Here is a 14,656-nt window from a genome sequence, read left to right as displayed (position 1 = left end):
TCAGTACTGTGACACTTAAATCAGAAACAACCTGACGCGTAACCGAAAATCGTGTCGATTCGCTATAAAATTTGTCTCATACGTCGATAAAGAAGTTTCACTTCAAAAACTATTCATTAATATTGTTATTAATCTTGTTTAGAAAATGAACGTGACCCAGACTATGGCCCGCATCGAAGATCTAGAAGTGAACAGCACATACCACGTGTTCGTACTCGCAGCTAACGACCACGGCACGTCACTTCCGTCCAGCATGCTACTTCTCAATATTACTGAAGGTATGCTTAATAACCTCGACAATCATAAACAATTTGTTATTGAAGTTATACTTCTATAGGCGCGTTATGAAAAAATGATGAGAGTGAAATTTTAAGATGCGCGCGCATCACTGTACACACAAAAGTAACAAGACATTAAAGGTGGTTCCTAAAATTTTCTGACTTTTGCGACATTCGTTATTTATTTTTGGTTTCTTCGTTCATTATAACGAATGGCAAAGGGTTCAAGCCCATACAGCCGTATTCGTTATTTAAGCTATTTTTGCAATATTTTTACAATATTGTTCTTTCTACAAACGTAGAATAGCAGGAGCAATAAATAATTTTAAGGATTATTGCTTCGATAGGCCAAAGAAGTATAACTTCTTGCGTGCATACATCAGTACACACACTTTTTTTATAGTGACCCTCACTTCTGGGATTAAGTACACAAATTAATTTTGAAAACAAGATTTATGAATGATCTTCCGCTAAGCGAACCGTTTGAGTGACGCATCATAGATAAATCTTGTATATGTCTTGTTCAACTCTCAGGTTGTCGCTGTCATCATGTTCACGAACTATCCTTACATGAACAATGAATTAAATGCTTACCAGGTCGATACATCCAATATACTATTATTTATATTTAAACAGTTTATTTTTATAACTTTTAAACTTTTTTTTTAATTAAATGATACTTAAATCGGCTTTTAGCCTTGAACATGATTCATATTTTATTGCAATTTTGTAAGTTAGGTACTGCACCTAACTTACAAAATAATTTAATTTTTTTTATTTTTATTTTAGCTGCATACAGCCATGTACAAAAAAAATCTGTTTCTAATACTTTATAAATAAAGACTTAAATTAACAATAACACAACGCAAATACAAAAAGAAAACAATAAAGAGAAAAAATGAAACATTGTTTTAAACAAATCGTTAATTAATGATTTTTTAAAGATTCTTATATCAGTTGTAAATGGATCCAAGTGAGACATTTGGTTATTGTATAGTTTCAAACTGCGGTGAAAGAAAGCATTCGAAGCAAAATTTGATTTAATTCTTTGGACAGCGAATAAATTAATTTGTAAATCAATTACCGCTTTTGTTATATACTCATTGATATATTTTAACAGAGTGGCCGTTGAGTTTCTTGTATGTTCCTCTCACGAGCTCTACTTTGTCTGAACATATGGTAGATTCAGTCATTTATAGTGACGACCACCTAACTTTACGTCGTCTAACTTATTTTTTTTACATGTCTTGATGAATATTACTAAGTTTTTGCATTTTTCCAACAGATATAGAGAACAAAGAGGTATCTGGTATTCCGTCACCGCCGCACTCTCTTTCAGTCGCGTCTCATTCGGCGACCTGGTTGTCACTCAGCTGGCAACCACCGCTGTTCTCACAGCCAGACGAAAAGATAACTTATACGTAAGTTAACAAATTATTCAAATTATTTATTTAATACATCACAAAATCCGCAGAATGTAAGTTGGGTTATAATTATATTATTGTAGAACTTACTTCTAATAATGGATTTAAAATATTTATAATAGGATGTGGTATTTGTGTGTGTTTGTGAATTACTTTTAATTTAAACTTTCCTTTAGATGTTTATTAATTACTGATAAACCAGTGGGAGGCTCCTTTGCACAAGATGCTGGCTAGATTATGGGTACCACAACGGTGCCTATTTCTGCCGTAAGGTAGTAATATGTAAGCATTATTGTGTTTTGGTCTGAAGTGCGCCGTAGCTAGTGAAATAACTGGGCAAATGAGATTCAACATCTTATCTCTCAAGGTGACTAGTACAGTTGTAGAGCCGCTTTTGAGCGGAAAATTCTGATTTTTGGGTTTTTCAAGAATCCTGAGCGGCACTGTATTGCTATGGGCAGGGCATACCAATTACCATCAGCTGAACGTCCTACTCGTCTCGTCTCTTATTATCATAAAAAAAGGCTTAACTGTTATTTAAAAGTTTAGTACTGTTAAATTGTTTATTATAGTTGCATAGAGCGCGACAGATTATCGAAGTTTCATAATAATTGGTGTGACTCAGCGGGACTTGGAGTAGAGACGTGTGTCTAGTGCAAACTGACGGCACTCGTAATTGTATGAATAGTTTAGTTATTAGCTCTATATATCTTTATATTTTACAAATAACTCTACAATTCTCAATAAAATTTAATTAAAAAAAAAAAAAAAACACACCAACGACGTTCTATGTATAGAACGTCGTTGGAACACATGGATAGAGCTATCTCACTTTAGTCATTAAAAAAATAATTCTAAATTTTAAAGTAAATAATTTAATTTTGAAATTTTCAAGCAAACAAATCTTATATCTTTAAACGAGCAATTCTTGTATATATATATATATATAATCTGAATCTCGGAAACGGCTCCAACGATTTTCATAAAATTAAGTATGCAGGGGATTTCGGGGGTGATAAATCGATCTAGCTAGGTTTCAATTTAAAAAAAATGGTTTTATCCATGTTTGAATGAGAAACAGCTACAATAACATTAGAATACAAAGGTAAATTTCGCCACTATATACAAGATTATTATAGCTCAGATGGGAGATTGGGTGATCCGGAAGCAGAAGACCCCGGTTCGAATCCAGATGTCCTATTAGTTTTTTGTTTGTTCAAGTTTTGTACATTCTTAAAAATCCGAGCAAGGCTCGGTCGTCCGGATATTTATAGATTTAAGAAACAAAATCAACCCAACGCAGTGGCATGACGGCACGAAGTAGATGTGCCTACGTTGGGGCGCGGCTACTAGATTTCTTACAGGTTGCTCCGAAATGATTTAATTGAAAATTGTTTTATTTTGGGAGATTTATTAATTTTCTGTTTTAAATATTTTGTATGATTATTTGTAGCGCCATCCTGTATATATAGCATTAACAGTATTTTATTTCTCAGAGCACTATGGTTTTCGTCAGAGAATGTAGTGTTGTATCTATCGATAGTACAACATAAAATCATATTATTAGCTATTTAATATTGACCTCGTAAAAAATGTGTGTATGTGATATGACGGGAAATGGCCGAATTAATCAATCAATAACTATTTTATTTATATTTTTATAAGTGCTATGCTCGGAGTTTCCCTGCGAGATCGAATCAAAAATTCGTTTGCAAACAAGAATTGAATTCATTTTAATAATACGTCATGGTTAGGGATTTTCTTTCTGTTGCTTATATTTGGTTATTTAGTTTATTTTTTATGGTATTAATTATTTTTTTGGTATGTTGCAATATAGAACGTACGGACACACAAACCCAAGAAGTTTATAGGTGCTATTTTACTATATTATACTTTATGTTCCTTAAAAAAAAATAAAAAAAAGGAGATTACTTTTGATAAGACAGCAATTTGAAATCAATATAATAATATTACTCCATAGATTATTCTACAAATCGCCAATCCAAGGACAAGGCAACCTGACGAAGATAACGACATCAGTACCTGGTCATACTCTGGAGAAGTTGACTCCTAACACCCAATACGTTGTTTGGGTGATAGCGCATGCCGCCGCAGGGGACTCCCTACCATCAGAAACCCTGCTAGCGTGGACCGACCCAGCTTACCCAGCATTTGTTGAAGTAAGTTTATTAATAGACATAATAGGCATAAGATTATAGTGTCCACAAGTTCCAATTTCCGTTTATACGTTGGTTTGTACCTACGCTGTGTTTGGTGTAATGAACCGTAAACACTTAGTTTTTTTTACTGTTTAAGTGCAGATTATTCGTCTCAAACCAACGCAATATCTTTGAGAGTGCATTGTTTACCTCGTCATCAATATCTGCACGTCACTTTAAAAATAAGTATCATCAGCAAACTATTATTGGTGAAAATCTCAAAAATTTTCTTACTTCCACGTACAACCAAGATGTGGAAATTCATTCCACATCTTGGTTGAACGTGGAAGAAAGTTCCTTGAAAACCGCACTGTAAAGGGACGCCACACATCCAGATGAAGGGGATAATGTCCTAATTATATCGCTTTATTGTTGTACGAGGATCCCTAAACGTGCTAGTCGACGCTCACTTGGCCGATTGTTTTAAATAGAAATCAAATGTGCCAATAGCCCATTGGGTATGTTAAAATCGCTTATCATTTACATCGTCAATAGCAAAAGTCTAAAACATAAGTTTTTGTATTATCAGGTCAGAATGTGCTTATTGTTAATTAAAACAGCCACTCTACCACAATAATACCGTTGCTTAATTGCATTATTAGCGCCTTCTTTTTCTACCATGAGGTATTATGTTCAATCAATATTTCTTAGCCGCACTGCAGTGTAACGGGCCTTGCGTATCACTTACAACCAGATAATCGTTGCTCGGTTCGTCACTTATCTCAAATACACACTAGATATGAACCGCAATCATTGGTTCATGAATTGGTTTAAACAAGAAACTAGATATGAACCGCAAACATCGGTACATAAATTGGTATAAACAAAAAAACTAGATATGACCTGCAAAGATTGGTACGTAAATTGGTATTAACAATAAACTAGATATGAACCGCAAACATCGGTACGTAAATTGGTATAAACAAAAAAACTAGATATGAACCGCAAACATCGGCACGTAAATTGGTATGAACAAAAAAACTAGATATGACCCGCAAACATTGGTACATGAATTGGTATAAACAAGAAACTAGATATGAACCGCAAACATCGGCACGTAAATTGGTATTAACAAGAAACTAGATATGAACCGCAAACATTGGTACGTAAATTGGTATTAACAAAAAACTAGATATGAACCGCAAACACCGGTACGTAAATTGGTATTAACAAAAAAACTAGATATGAACCGCAAATATCGGTACATAAATTGGTATTAACAAAAAACTAGATATGAACCGCAAATATCGGTACATAAATTGGTATTAACAAAAAAACTAGATATGAACTGCAAACATCGGTACATAAATTGGTATAAACAAGAAACTAGATATGAACCGCAAACATCGGTACATAAATTGGTATAAACAAGAAACTAGATATGAACCGCAAACACCGGTACGTAAATTGGTATTAACAAAAAAACTAGATATGAACCGCAAACATCGGTACGTAAATTGGTATTAACAAAAAAACTAGAGATGAACTGCAAACATCGGTATATACATTGGTATAAACAAGAAACTAGCAAACATCGGTACATAAATTGGTATAAACAAGAAACTAGATATGAACCGCAAACACCGGTACGTATAAACCAAGAACTACATGCGGAACACAAACTTTATAATATTTACCGTCTAAATTCCGCCTTGTTTATTTTCAAATATGACTGTACTTTAAATTTGTGAAATGCTAATTGAAAATGCCAGAAAACGTTCTAACACGGCAGCACAATAGATAAAGTACCTCCCCCAAGCAATTCTTAAGCTCATATATTTCATTAAATATAACTCGCCTTATTCATTTAACTCTTTTATAGCACCAGTATGAATTAACACTGCGAGTAATAACTCATTAATTATAACATTCAAGTTAATATCTTAAAACCGCTGACACGCTCCGCTGAGCAATTATTTCATTTGAACTTCGTAGCTCATTATGCCACTACGGAACGATACGAACGTTATCGCTACGGAGTAATTAATTGACACCATTAGGATGTTCAGGAAAGTATTAACGGTACTTAATTAATTAATAAATTAATTGAACTTTCTTTCACGTTCAACCAAGCTGTGGAATGAATTTTCTTGTGCGGTTATTCCAAGACGATACTCGTACGACATAGGTACCTTAAAAAAGCGTACACTTTTTTAAGAGGCCGGCAACGCTCTTGTGATTCCTCGGATGCTGCAAGAGAATGTAATGGAACCTACTCTTTCATAAAAAAATCTTAATTGACAAATGCAAGTACATTTTAGAATAATTGGTTATTTAAGGAAATGTGCGAACTTTCTCTCTTTCTAGTATTTTCTATAATTAACGCGAGTGTTACACATTTATTGAAATAAAAAGACAGATTATTGAAATGTAAGTAAGCGTAAAAGGATAAATTTGTGTACCTCTAGTAGGTTAATCTAAGGATAGATAGGTTATTGAAAACGGCCATAAGTCACCTTTCAGGCGACATATTGATTGCAGCTATATCACTTTGGATCCGTCCTATTTTGATTTCTATAGGTTAGGCAGTAATTGTGGTGTTCTATTTGCCCCTGATGAATTTAACACCTCAGAACTATTACAATCTCTACATTGAAAAGTTTATCTCTCAGAAATATCAACTTTTATCCATACTTTCAACGACTGACTCAAATAACGCTCTGACAGAGAAGAAACAGCGCAACAAACTCACTTAGCATTATTTTTAATAAAATATAAATATTATGTGTTATTATGAAACAGCCGCCGACAATCAACCCTGTGAACCTGGTAGTGGAAGGCTCCAGCATGACTATCCTTTGCATCGCGATGGGGACCCCAACACCAACCATATCGTTGTATATTTCGGGTGAGTGTGGTTTTATTTTAATAAGAGATGGCCTGATGATAACCGTAGCCTGTGCGCCCTCACAACTCCATATGAATCACTGCAGGGCCACCGGTCTTAAGACTTCTTAAAAGAAGAAGCAAGCAGCAATTTTACGTCACAGAGGTTCTCGTCTGTTTTCTTCTTCTGTCATCATTGTCTGTGTCACTCCGGTTTGCTTTTTTTTCTAAGGTCCAGATTGCTTCATATAAATGAAGGTGACATGGGGAGGCTCCTTTGCACCGGATGCCGGCTAGATTATGGGTAGGTACCACATCGGCGCCTATTTCTGCCGTGAATCAAAAATATTAACATAACATTACTGTGTTTTGATCTGAAGGGAACCGTAGCTAGTGAAATTACTGGGCAAATGAGTTGTAGTGCTGTTCAGAATTTTTTGGGTTTTTCAATAATCTTGACCGGCACTGCATTGTAATGGGCAGGGCGTATCAATTGTGGCTATTTGACTAGTCCTGGTGAGTCCTAGTAACACCACGTCCAATTTTGAACTATTGTGTTCGCCAGTCATACTTATAGCTCGTGGTCAAGCCCTGCCGCCTTTAAGAACTGCTGTATCTTCTTGACGCGAGTAATACAAACAACACCTGGGAGCAGGTTGTAGTCACCAATAATGGTGGAGTCAGATGAGATGAAGAGGCGTTTCATCAGCCTCAAGACAAAATCTACAAGATTTATTGTTTTTGATTCTGACCACACTTAGGTGCTTGTTTAGGCGATAGTACCCAGTTAACATCCTAGTTAATACGCATAGGTTTTTCCTGTCCTAATGATAGGGCTTCATTCGCGTATCTAATGTTGAATGTTGAAATAAATATTACGAGATTGTTAGGCGCCAAAATATGATCAATATTCTTCTTCTTCTTTTTTTTTCCTTCTTTTCAAATTCGTATCTTGATTTTATAATTTTTGTTTTATTTTATATAATTGTTTTCTTGGTGTCACGGAAGCAAAGACTGTGCATGTTGTGACACCTTAATTTGTTGTACATTCAACTCATTATTTGTTAATATTTGATATATTTTAAGCGTATTAGAATGTAACAACTACTGGTTGTCCTATAAATAAATAAATAAATGTTAATTATATGCCGAATGTCTTAATTAACCCCCTTATTCATAATAGTCTGCTAACTTAAAGCATTGCTAATTCTCACTCTGCCTTCTTCTATTGACCTAAGTCAGAATGTGAAATAACACTCTGTAGCAGCTGTTTTAAGTAAGCGGACCATTATGAATAATGTCAAATTAAAACATTACTTACTTATTCATATTCTGTGGCAATACTTTAAGTTCAATCAGTTATTATAAATAAGTAAGTTTTAAGCATTTTCAGATAAAATTGACTTCCTTTTTTCACGTTTAAAATAAGTAGTATCAAAATATAGATAGTTTTTAATTTATCAAAATATGTTGACAGGTCGTTTAGTGCGACAGGACGTGACCCGGCATATGGTTACGGTGATACACAACGTGACGCGGGACATGGACCAAATATCATGCTACGGTGACAACGGCTACGGGACGCCCATGCAGGCGTCACGCAAGATCAACATATCACGTAAGCTATAAATTCAAATTCAAATTCAAATATTTTTATTCAACATAGGATTTAAAATCACTTATTGAACGTCAAAATCTACCACCCATTCAAAAGAGACTGCCTCAGACCTGAGAAGAATGGGCGCAAGAAACTCAGCGGGCTTTTTTTTTTGATATAAAATATGGATTACAATGTAATATCGTACAATAAACATTTATAATTAAAGAGCCTGAGGGTGTTCGCTTTATTCCCAGTCCGTGGTGTCATTAAGAAAATCGTTTATGCTATAATAACCTTTCCCACACAAACGTTTTTTAACAATTCTTTTAAATTTCGTAACACATTTGTTTTGTACATTTTCTGGGATCATATTGTAGAAGCATATACATCGCCCAACAAAAGACTTACTAACTCGACCCAACCGAGTAGTAGTATAAGCCACTGAAACTTTACATCTTATGTGTCAAGATGACCATAATACTGTATTTTATTTTAAAAGATCTTGGTGTGTCTTAAATATAAATAAACACAAATACAATTTGAAAACAAAATTTTATGAGCCATGCGGATACGTCACTCGAAAGGTTACCTCAGTTGGAAAAGCGGGAACGCGAGAGGTCGCGTGTTTGAGTCCCGCATCGTTCATAAAATTGTTTTCAAATTTTAATTGTGTATTAAGAAGTGAGGGTTATCACTTTAAAAACATAACAAATTGTATAAATAAACGGTCATTAAATTTCGTGTTGTGTTTGACGTTGGCTTTTTTGGTTGACGTTAGCTTTTGTGTTTGACGTTGGATACGGTCTACTAGTGACAGTATTATGGTGGAATAAATGCCAGAAATCCTAATAAGTAATGACTGAACACTCCCAAAACTTCGTTTACATTTATATGAAAAGTTTGCTCAAAATAGATATAACATTACTTGGAACACTAACGGCCGTTCCCAATATTCAGTCTATCTCTTACTTGAGATAAAAATCGTAACTATCGTTGACTTTTCTATCCAAATAAACTTATCGACGGTAACTCACCTTATCCGTACCCGCTGTCTGTCAATGGGACGACGTATAGCTTACCAGCGATAGAAGTTTGTATGGAAATTGCAATACATGCGTCCAAATATAGACGATAAGAATGACTTATCGGGTATATTGGGACAGCTTCATATTAGTGACAGCTAATTACTGACAGTAGAAGGTAGTAATTTATCTCTATCTGTAGATAGTATATTGGGAACGGCCGTTAGAAAGCTTTGAGAATATCTCTCCACTAATCTATATTTATAGTTACAACATTTTACATTATATTTTATACAATGTATGTAAAGTGATGCACGAAAATTACTCTAACGTTTTGACTTACTGGTGTAAATTAAAAAGAAAAAGAAGCCATTAATCATACCATTCAAAACAGATGTCCCATCAATCCAAGCATCAGGAATCACCATGGCAGCTGCTGGCGACTCTGTTATCCTGGAATGCCGAGTGGAAGCGCTTCCAAAACCCACCATAGCGTTCTGGAGAGACCCTAACGGCAGGACACCTGTCATTGATGGACCCAACTACAGCATACAGCTAGTACCAGACACAGAGGTACAGAATATTTCTATCAAAGATATCAGTAACCATGCACCTTGTACTGTTCACCACTTTTAGCCTTCTTTCTATACACATATGAGGACATATTATTCGCAGTCTGATAGTCGAACGGCAAAAGTGTGCTTAAAGGTAATGTAAGCTAACTTTTCTCCTTAGTCGTGTTGACTGTCACTGTCAAAAAAGCAAACCTGAACTGCATAAATGCATACATTACTGCTTATTGACCAAGAATATTTTAAGCAACTGGAGTAAATGCGGCAATGTATAGATATAGCAGTCGAAGTTTAAAAGTGACTCTTTACTTTATATACAATAACAATATAATGTATTTCTGTTAGAAAGTATTGCTTACTATCACTGTGATCTACAACTGTCTGGCATGCTGAAAGTTTGTTCGCTCTACAACTTTCAAATATAACTGAGCTAACCGTTCGAGTGGCGTATCGTCATAAAATCTTGTATGTTTTGTTACGGTTAGCTCAGTTGGCAGAGCACTGGCACGGGACGCCAGATGTCGTGGGTTCGAGACCGTTCGTTCATAAAAAAAATTGTTTTCAAATTTTATTTGTGTATTAATCCTTCAAGTGAGGGTTATCATTTTAAAAATATTTCAAATATATATTCAACATTTGTACATCATAATTAATATTTTAGTTCAAACTTCATAAAATCGTTTCCTGCGCTAAAAATATTCCGCAAATGGCTAATAATTAAGTATATTAACATCATGAATAAATTATAGCAGCGAGTAATCGAATCTCGGCAATATTAATTATAGAAGCAAAACAAGTGACAGCAATGAAAAACGTTAATATTTAGACACGAATAATTGCTTTCGCGGGTTTTGACATTCAGCCATTTTGAAGTTATCTATTTCTATTTTTCATCTCATTTTAACTGACTTCAAAGAAGGATATGAAAATAGGGGACGGAACGAGCAGGACGTTCCGTTGATGGTAGTTGATACGCTCTGCCCATTACAATGCAGTGCCTGCTCAGAATTCTTGAAAACCCAAAAATTCTGAGCGGCAATACAATTGCGCTCGTAACCTTGAGACATAAGATGTTAAGGCTCATTTTTGGGTCTCTCTTCAGACCGAACAATAATGTTTACACATTACTGCTTGACGGCAGAAATAGACGCTGTTGTAGTTCCCATAATCTAGTCGGCATCCTGGGAGGCTCCCACCGCTAAAAGTTGACGCAGAATCCACCTTATAATATCCAGAAATATTAGCAGTGTTTTACAAATAAGTCGGTGACGCTATAGGATAATAGAAGTGTTTACTCTCACATCTGAGCCCCTGGTTGGATCCTCATCCGTCACGTACCGATGTTTTTTTGGTTTTCTCATTCATAATAATAATAATAATAAAGCCTTTATTCAGATCTTAACTAACAAAGATAACTAACAATACTCTAAAACAAACATAAAACATTAGAAACAAAATAACTTATTCTAGTATTTGTATTTTATTTTATTTTTTGTGGATCTATTTGCCAATCGGCAAAGGCCTCCTCAAAACGTTTCCATTCGTATCTTTCTTGAGCCACTCTGTTCCAAGTTACTCCTGCCACTTCCCTGATATCGTCCTCCCATTTTCTGGGGTCTACCACTTTTCCTTTTCTCTTCCCTGGGACACCATCTTGTCACTTTCTTACTCCATTTGTCATTCATACGTTCGTAAGGTCGGCTACGCTTTTGTGATTCCTCTCGTGCTACAAGAGACTATGGGCCGTTTTATTACATACCATGAAGTGACCGGTAGGTATACGTACGCTCGTTTGTGGCACTTCCGAAACAAAAATAGGCCTCCTCAGGTCTGCTCGTTATTCAAAATCCTCCACTATACTGTCAAATCCGTTTGATTGTTGATTTTCGTTGCAAAGACATCTATTTTCCTGTCTTCAAAATGCTTTTAATTGCGCTTAATGTCAGCTACCCGAAGTCTTAGGCTGGGGCTGGATGCGGGAATTTAAACCCACGACCTCTGGCGTTTTGTGCCAGTGCTCTAACCAACTGAGCTAACCGTTCGAGTGACGTACAACTAACTTTAGCAATAGCAAACATTTTAAGGTACCGGTTAAGCAAAAAATGTTTTGCACAATTTGACCATTTTTAGATGACGTCATAACTTTAACTGTTAACCAAAACCGTCCAATCTTCGCCAGTTAAAGCTACTGTTAATGTTAAAGCCGCCAATTCTATGTTAATTGGTCGTTTCGAAAGTATCTTAGACGCTAAGTTGAAAACAATTAAGGATGAAATTGTTGAAGAATTGAAATCGACAGTCTTTACTGAACTAAAAAATGAAATAGTTTCTTTGTCTTCAGAGCTCTCCCAACTTCAGGTTGCACAAAATCATCTACAGTCAGAAAATGACCAGCTAAAAAGCAATTTATGCACGTTGCAAGCTCGTGTCACCTTTTCTGAGGATCAGCTTTCCGACTTACGCTCTCAGTTCGGTAGGCAACAGCAACAGGGTAGAATTAATAATCTAGAAATCGTAGGACTGCCCCAGATGACTAGCGAATCGCCCACTGATCTAGTGCTGAAAGTAGCGGAGTATACCGGCGTCGAACTCAAGCCAGATGACATCGAATTTGCGCACCGTATCCAACCCCAGAGACCCACAGCAGGAAGGCCTAAGCCCATTGTTGTGAAAATGAGGGATCGAATGTATAAAGATAAAATACTGTCGGGTTTAAAAAGAAAAAAAGGGTATTTGCACAAAAGATATAGGGTTCAGTGGACTGGAGAAAAAATTTTTCGTGAACGAGCACCTAACACCAGAAAACAAACAGCTTCTTAAAAAAACTAAAAGTTTCGCACAAAAAGAAGCATTCAAGTTTGTTTGGGTTAGGAACTGCAACATTTTTTTACGAAAAAACGAAGAATCACCGGCATTGAGCATACGAACGGAAAACGATCTGATCAAGTTAAAGTGATCTTCTACAAAATGTCTCATGCTACATCCAAATTAAACACAAACACGAAAACACAACATGTTTCACTACACTTTCAACAACAACTATCATCGCACAAGCTTAACATAACCGCCAGACATTACATTACCATCTTAGGAACATTCATAAATCAAAACCACGCACATTACTCATTAAATAATCATCATATCCCTATAATTTTTTATTATTATGATATATTGGTACATTCTCTAAACTCACAGGCGTTAATCCTTTAAGTGTATTATATCAGAATGTGCGTGGCTTACGTACTAAAACTGAAGAAGTACGTCTTAATATTCAAAACCTCAATTTTAGTTTAATCCTTATCACAGAGTCTTGGTTAACTAGTAGTATCTATGACCGTGAAATTTGCGATAGTAGATACGATATCTTGCGTCATGATCGAAATCCTGAAACCTCCAAAAAGACATCAAGGTGGTGGAGTATTATTATGTGCTTCTAAGAATTTGCAAATCTTACATCAACAAGATTGGGTTTGCCCTGGCGTCGAGTCTGTATGGGCGACCATACCAGCAGAAACTCTTCACATTCAAGGAAGACGCAATGTCCACATTGGCTTAATTTATGCGCCACCAGACAACCTCTTACCTGCTCGCATCAATTCCATCTCAACCCGTCTTGCTGAAATAATTTATCTATATCCTAATGACTACATACTCCTTACTGGTGATTTTAATCTGCCTAACATTACATGGTGAGAGTCCGGGCCAGCTATTCAGAGCAGAGGTTCAGTAGAACTACAAAATGCATTTCTGAATTTCCACGACATATGCAATTTGGCAGGCCTGAAACAGCAGAATACAATTTGTAATTGCAAACAAAATACGTTGGACCTCTTGTTTAGTAACATCGATTTTGAAGTCAACCACAGCTCCTTGCCTCTTGTCTCTGAAGATAAATACCATCCATGCCTTGAATTCGATCTGTCTAACTTGCTAATTTGTAATACACAGCGTAAACCTACTAAAGGCCCAAATTTTTTTAAAGGTGATTACACTAAAATAAATGAAACTTTGTCCTCAATTAAGTGGGACGAAAATCTATCAGCGGATTCAATTAACGACATTACCGATATTTTTTACGCTTGCTTAAAAGAATCTATAGACAACTACATCCCAGTTAAAGTTAAGTCCAAATCTAAATTCCCTGTATGGTACTCTAAATCTCTGATTCACATAGTAAAGGAAAAGCTTAAAAAACATAGAAATTGGAAGGAAACTAACAATCCTCGCGACTATGATGAATTTGTGATACTCAGGTCAAGGCAAAAAAATATTCAAAAGAAGTGCTTTACAGATTATACAGAGCGCATGCAAGATTATATTCGTAAAGATCCTAAAGTCGTTTACTCCTACATAAAATCACTCAAAAACAAAAACAATGGGTATCCTGTAAAACTCACGTTGGGACAATCTACATATTCCGATGAAATAACAGTATGCAATAGCTTTAGTAAATACTTTGAAAGCGTATTCGTAAAACCAGCAAATTCAAACGATGCGCCAAGTTTCACAAACATTACACACAACGAACTGATATGCAATATTATTATTCGAGAAGATGAAACTCTCAAATTGCTAAAGTCGTTGGATACAAATAAGGGAGCCGGTAGTGATGGCATTCCCTCAATTTTTCTACATAAATGTGCTTCTTCCTTGGCTAAGCCCCTTTCCATAATCTTTAATCTGTCCCTTAACGTTTTCTGCGCCTTCCCAGATAA

The 14,656-nt window shown here is 35.7% G+C and overlaps 1 protein-coding gene across 2 annotated transcripts in view; it reads left to right on the top strand.

Moving 5' to 3' along the window:
* Positions 1 to 14,656, top strand: part of LOC126965274 (Ig-like and fibronectin type-III domain-containing protein 2) — a 217,806-nt gene that overhangs the window by 186,128 nt on the left and 17,022 nt on the right. For both annotated transcript variants that reach the window (XM_050808773.1, XM_050808772.1), the window contains exons 17-22: positions 143 to 278; positions 1,564 to 1,699; positions 3,684 to 3,882; positions 6,664 to 6,769; positions 8,225 to 8,365; positions 9,764 to 9,942. In XM_050808773.1, the coding sequence (XP_050664730.1) occupies positions 143 to 278; positions 1,564 to 1,699; positions 3,684 to 3,882; positions 6,664 to 6,769; positions 8,225 to 8,365; positions 9,764 to 9,942 (897 nt within the window). The remainder of the gene's footprint in view (positions 1 to 142; positions 279 to 1,563; positions 1,700 to 3,683; positions 3,883 to 6,663; positions 6,770 to 8,224; positions 8,366 to 9,763; positions 9,943 to 14,656) is intronic.

Source organism: Leptidea sinapis, chromosome 7 (assembly GCF_905404315.1).
Source record: "Leptidea sinapis chromosome 7, ilLepSina1.1, whole genome shotgun sequence".
NCBI classification, from domain to species: Eukaryota; Metazoa; Arthropoda; class Insecta; order Lepidoptera; family Pieridae; genus Leptidea; species Leptidea sinapis.
This window is presented reverse-complemented; position numbering and strand designations above follow the sequence as displayed.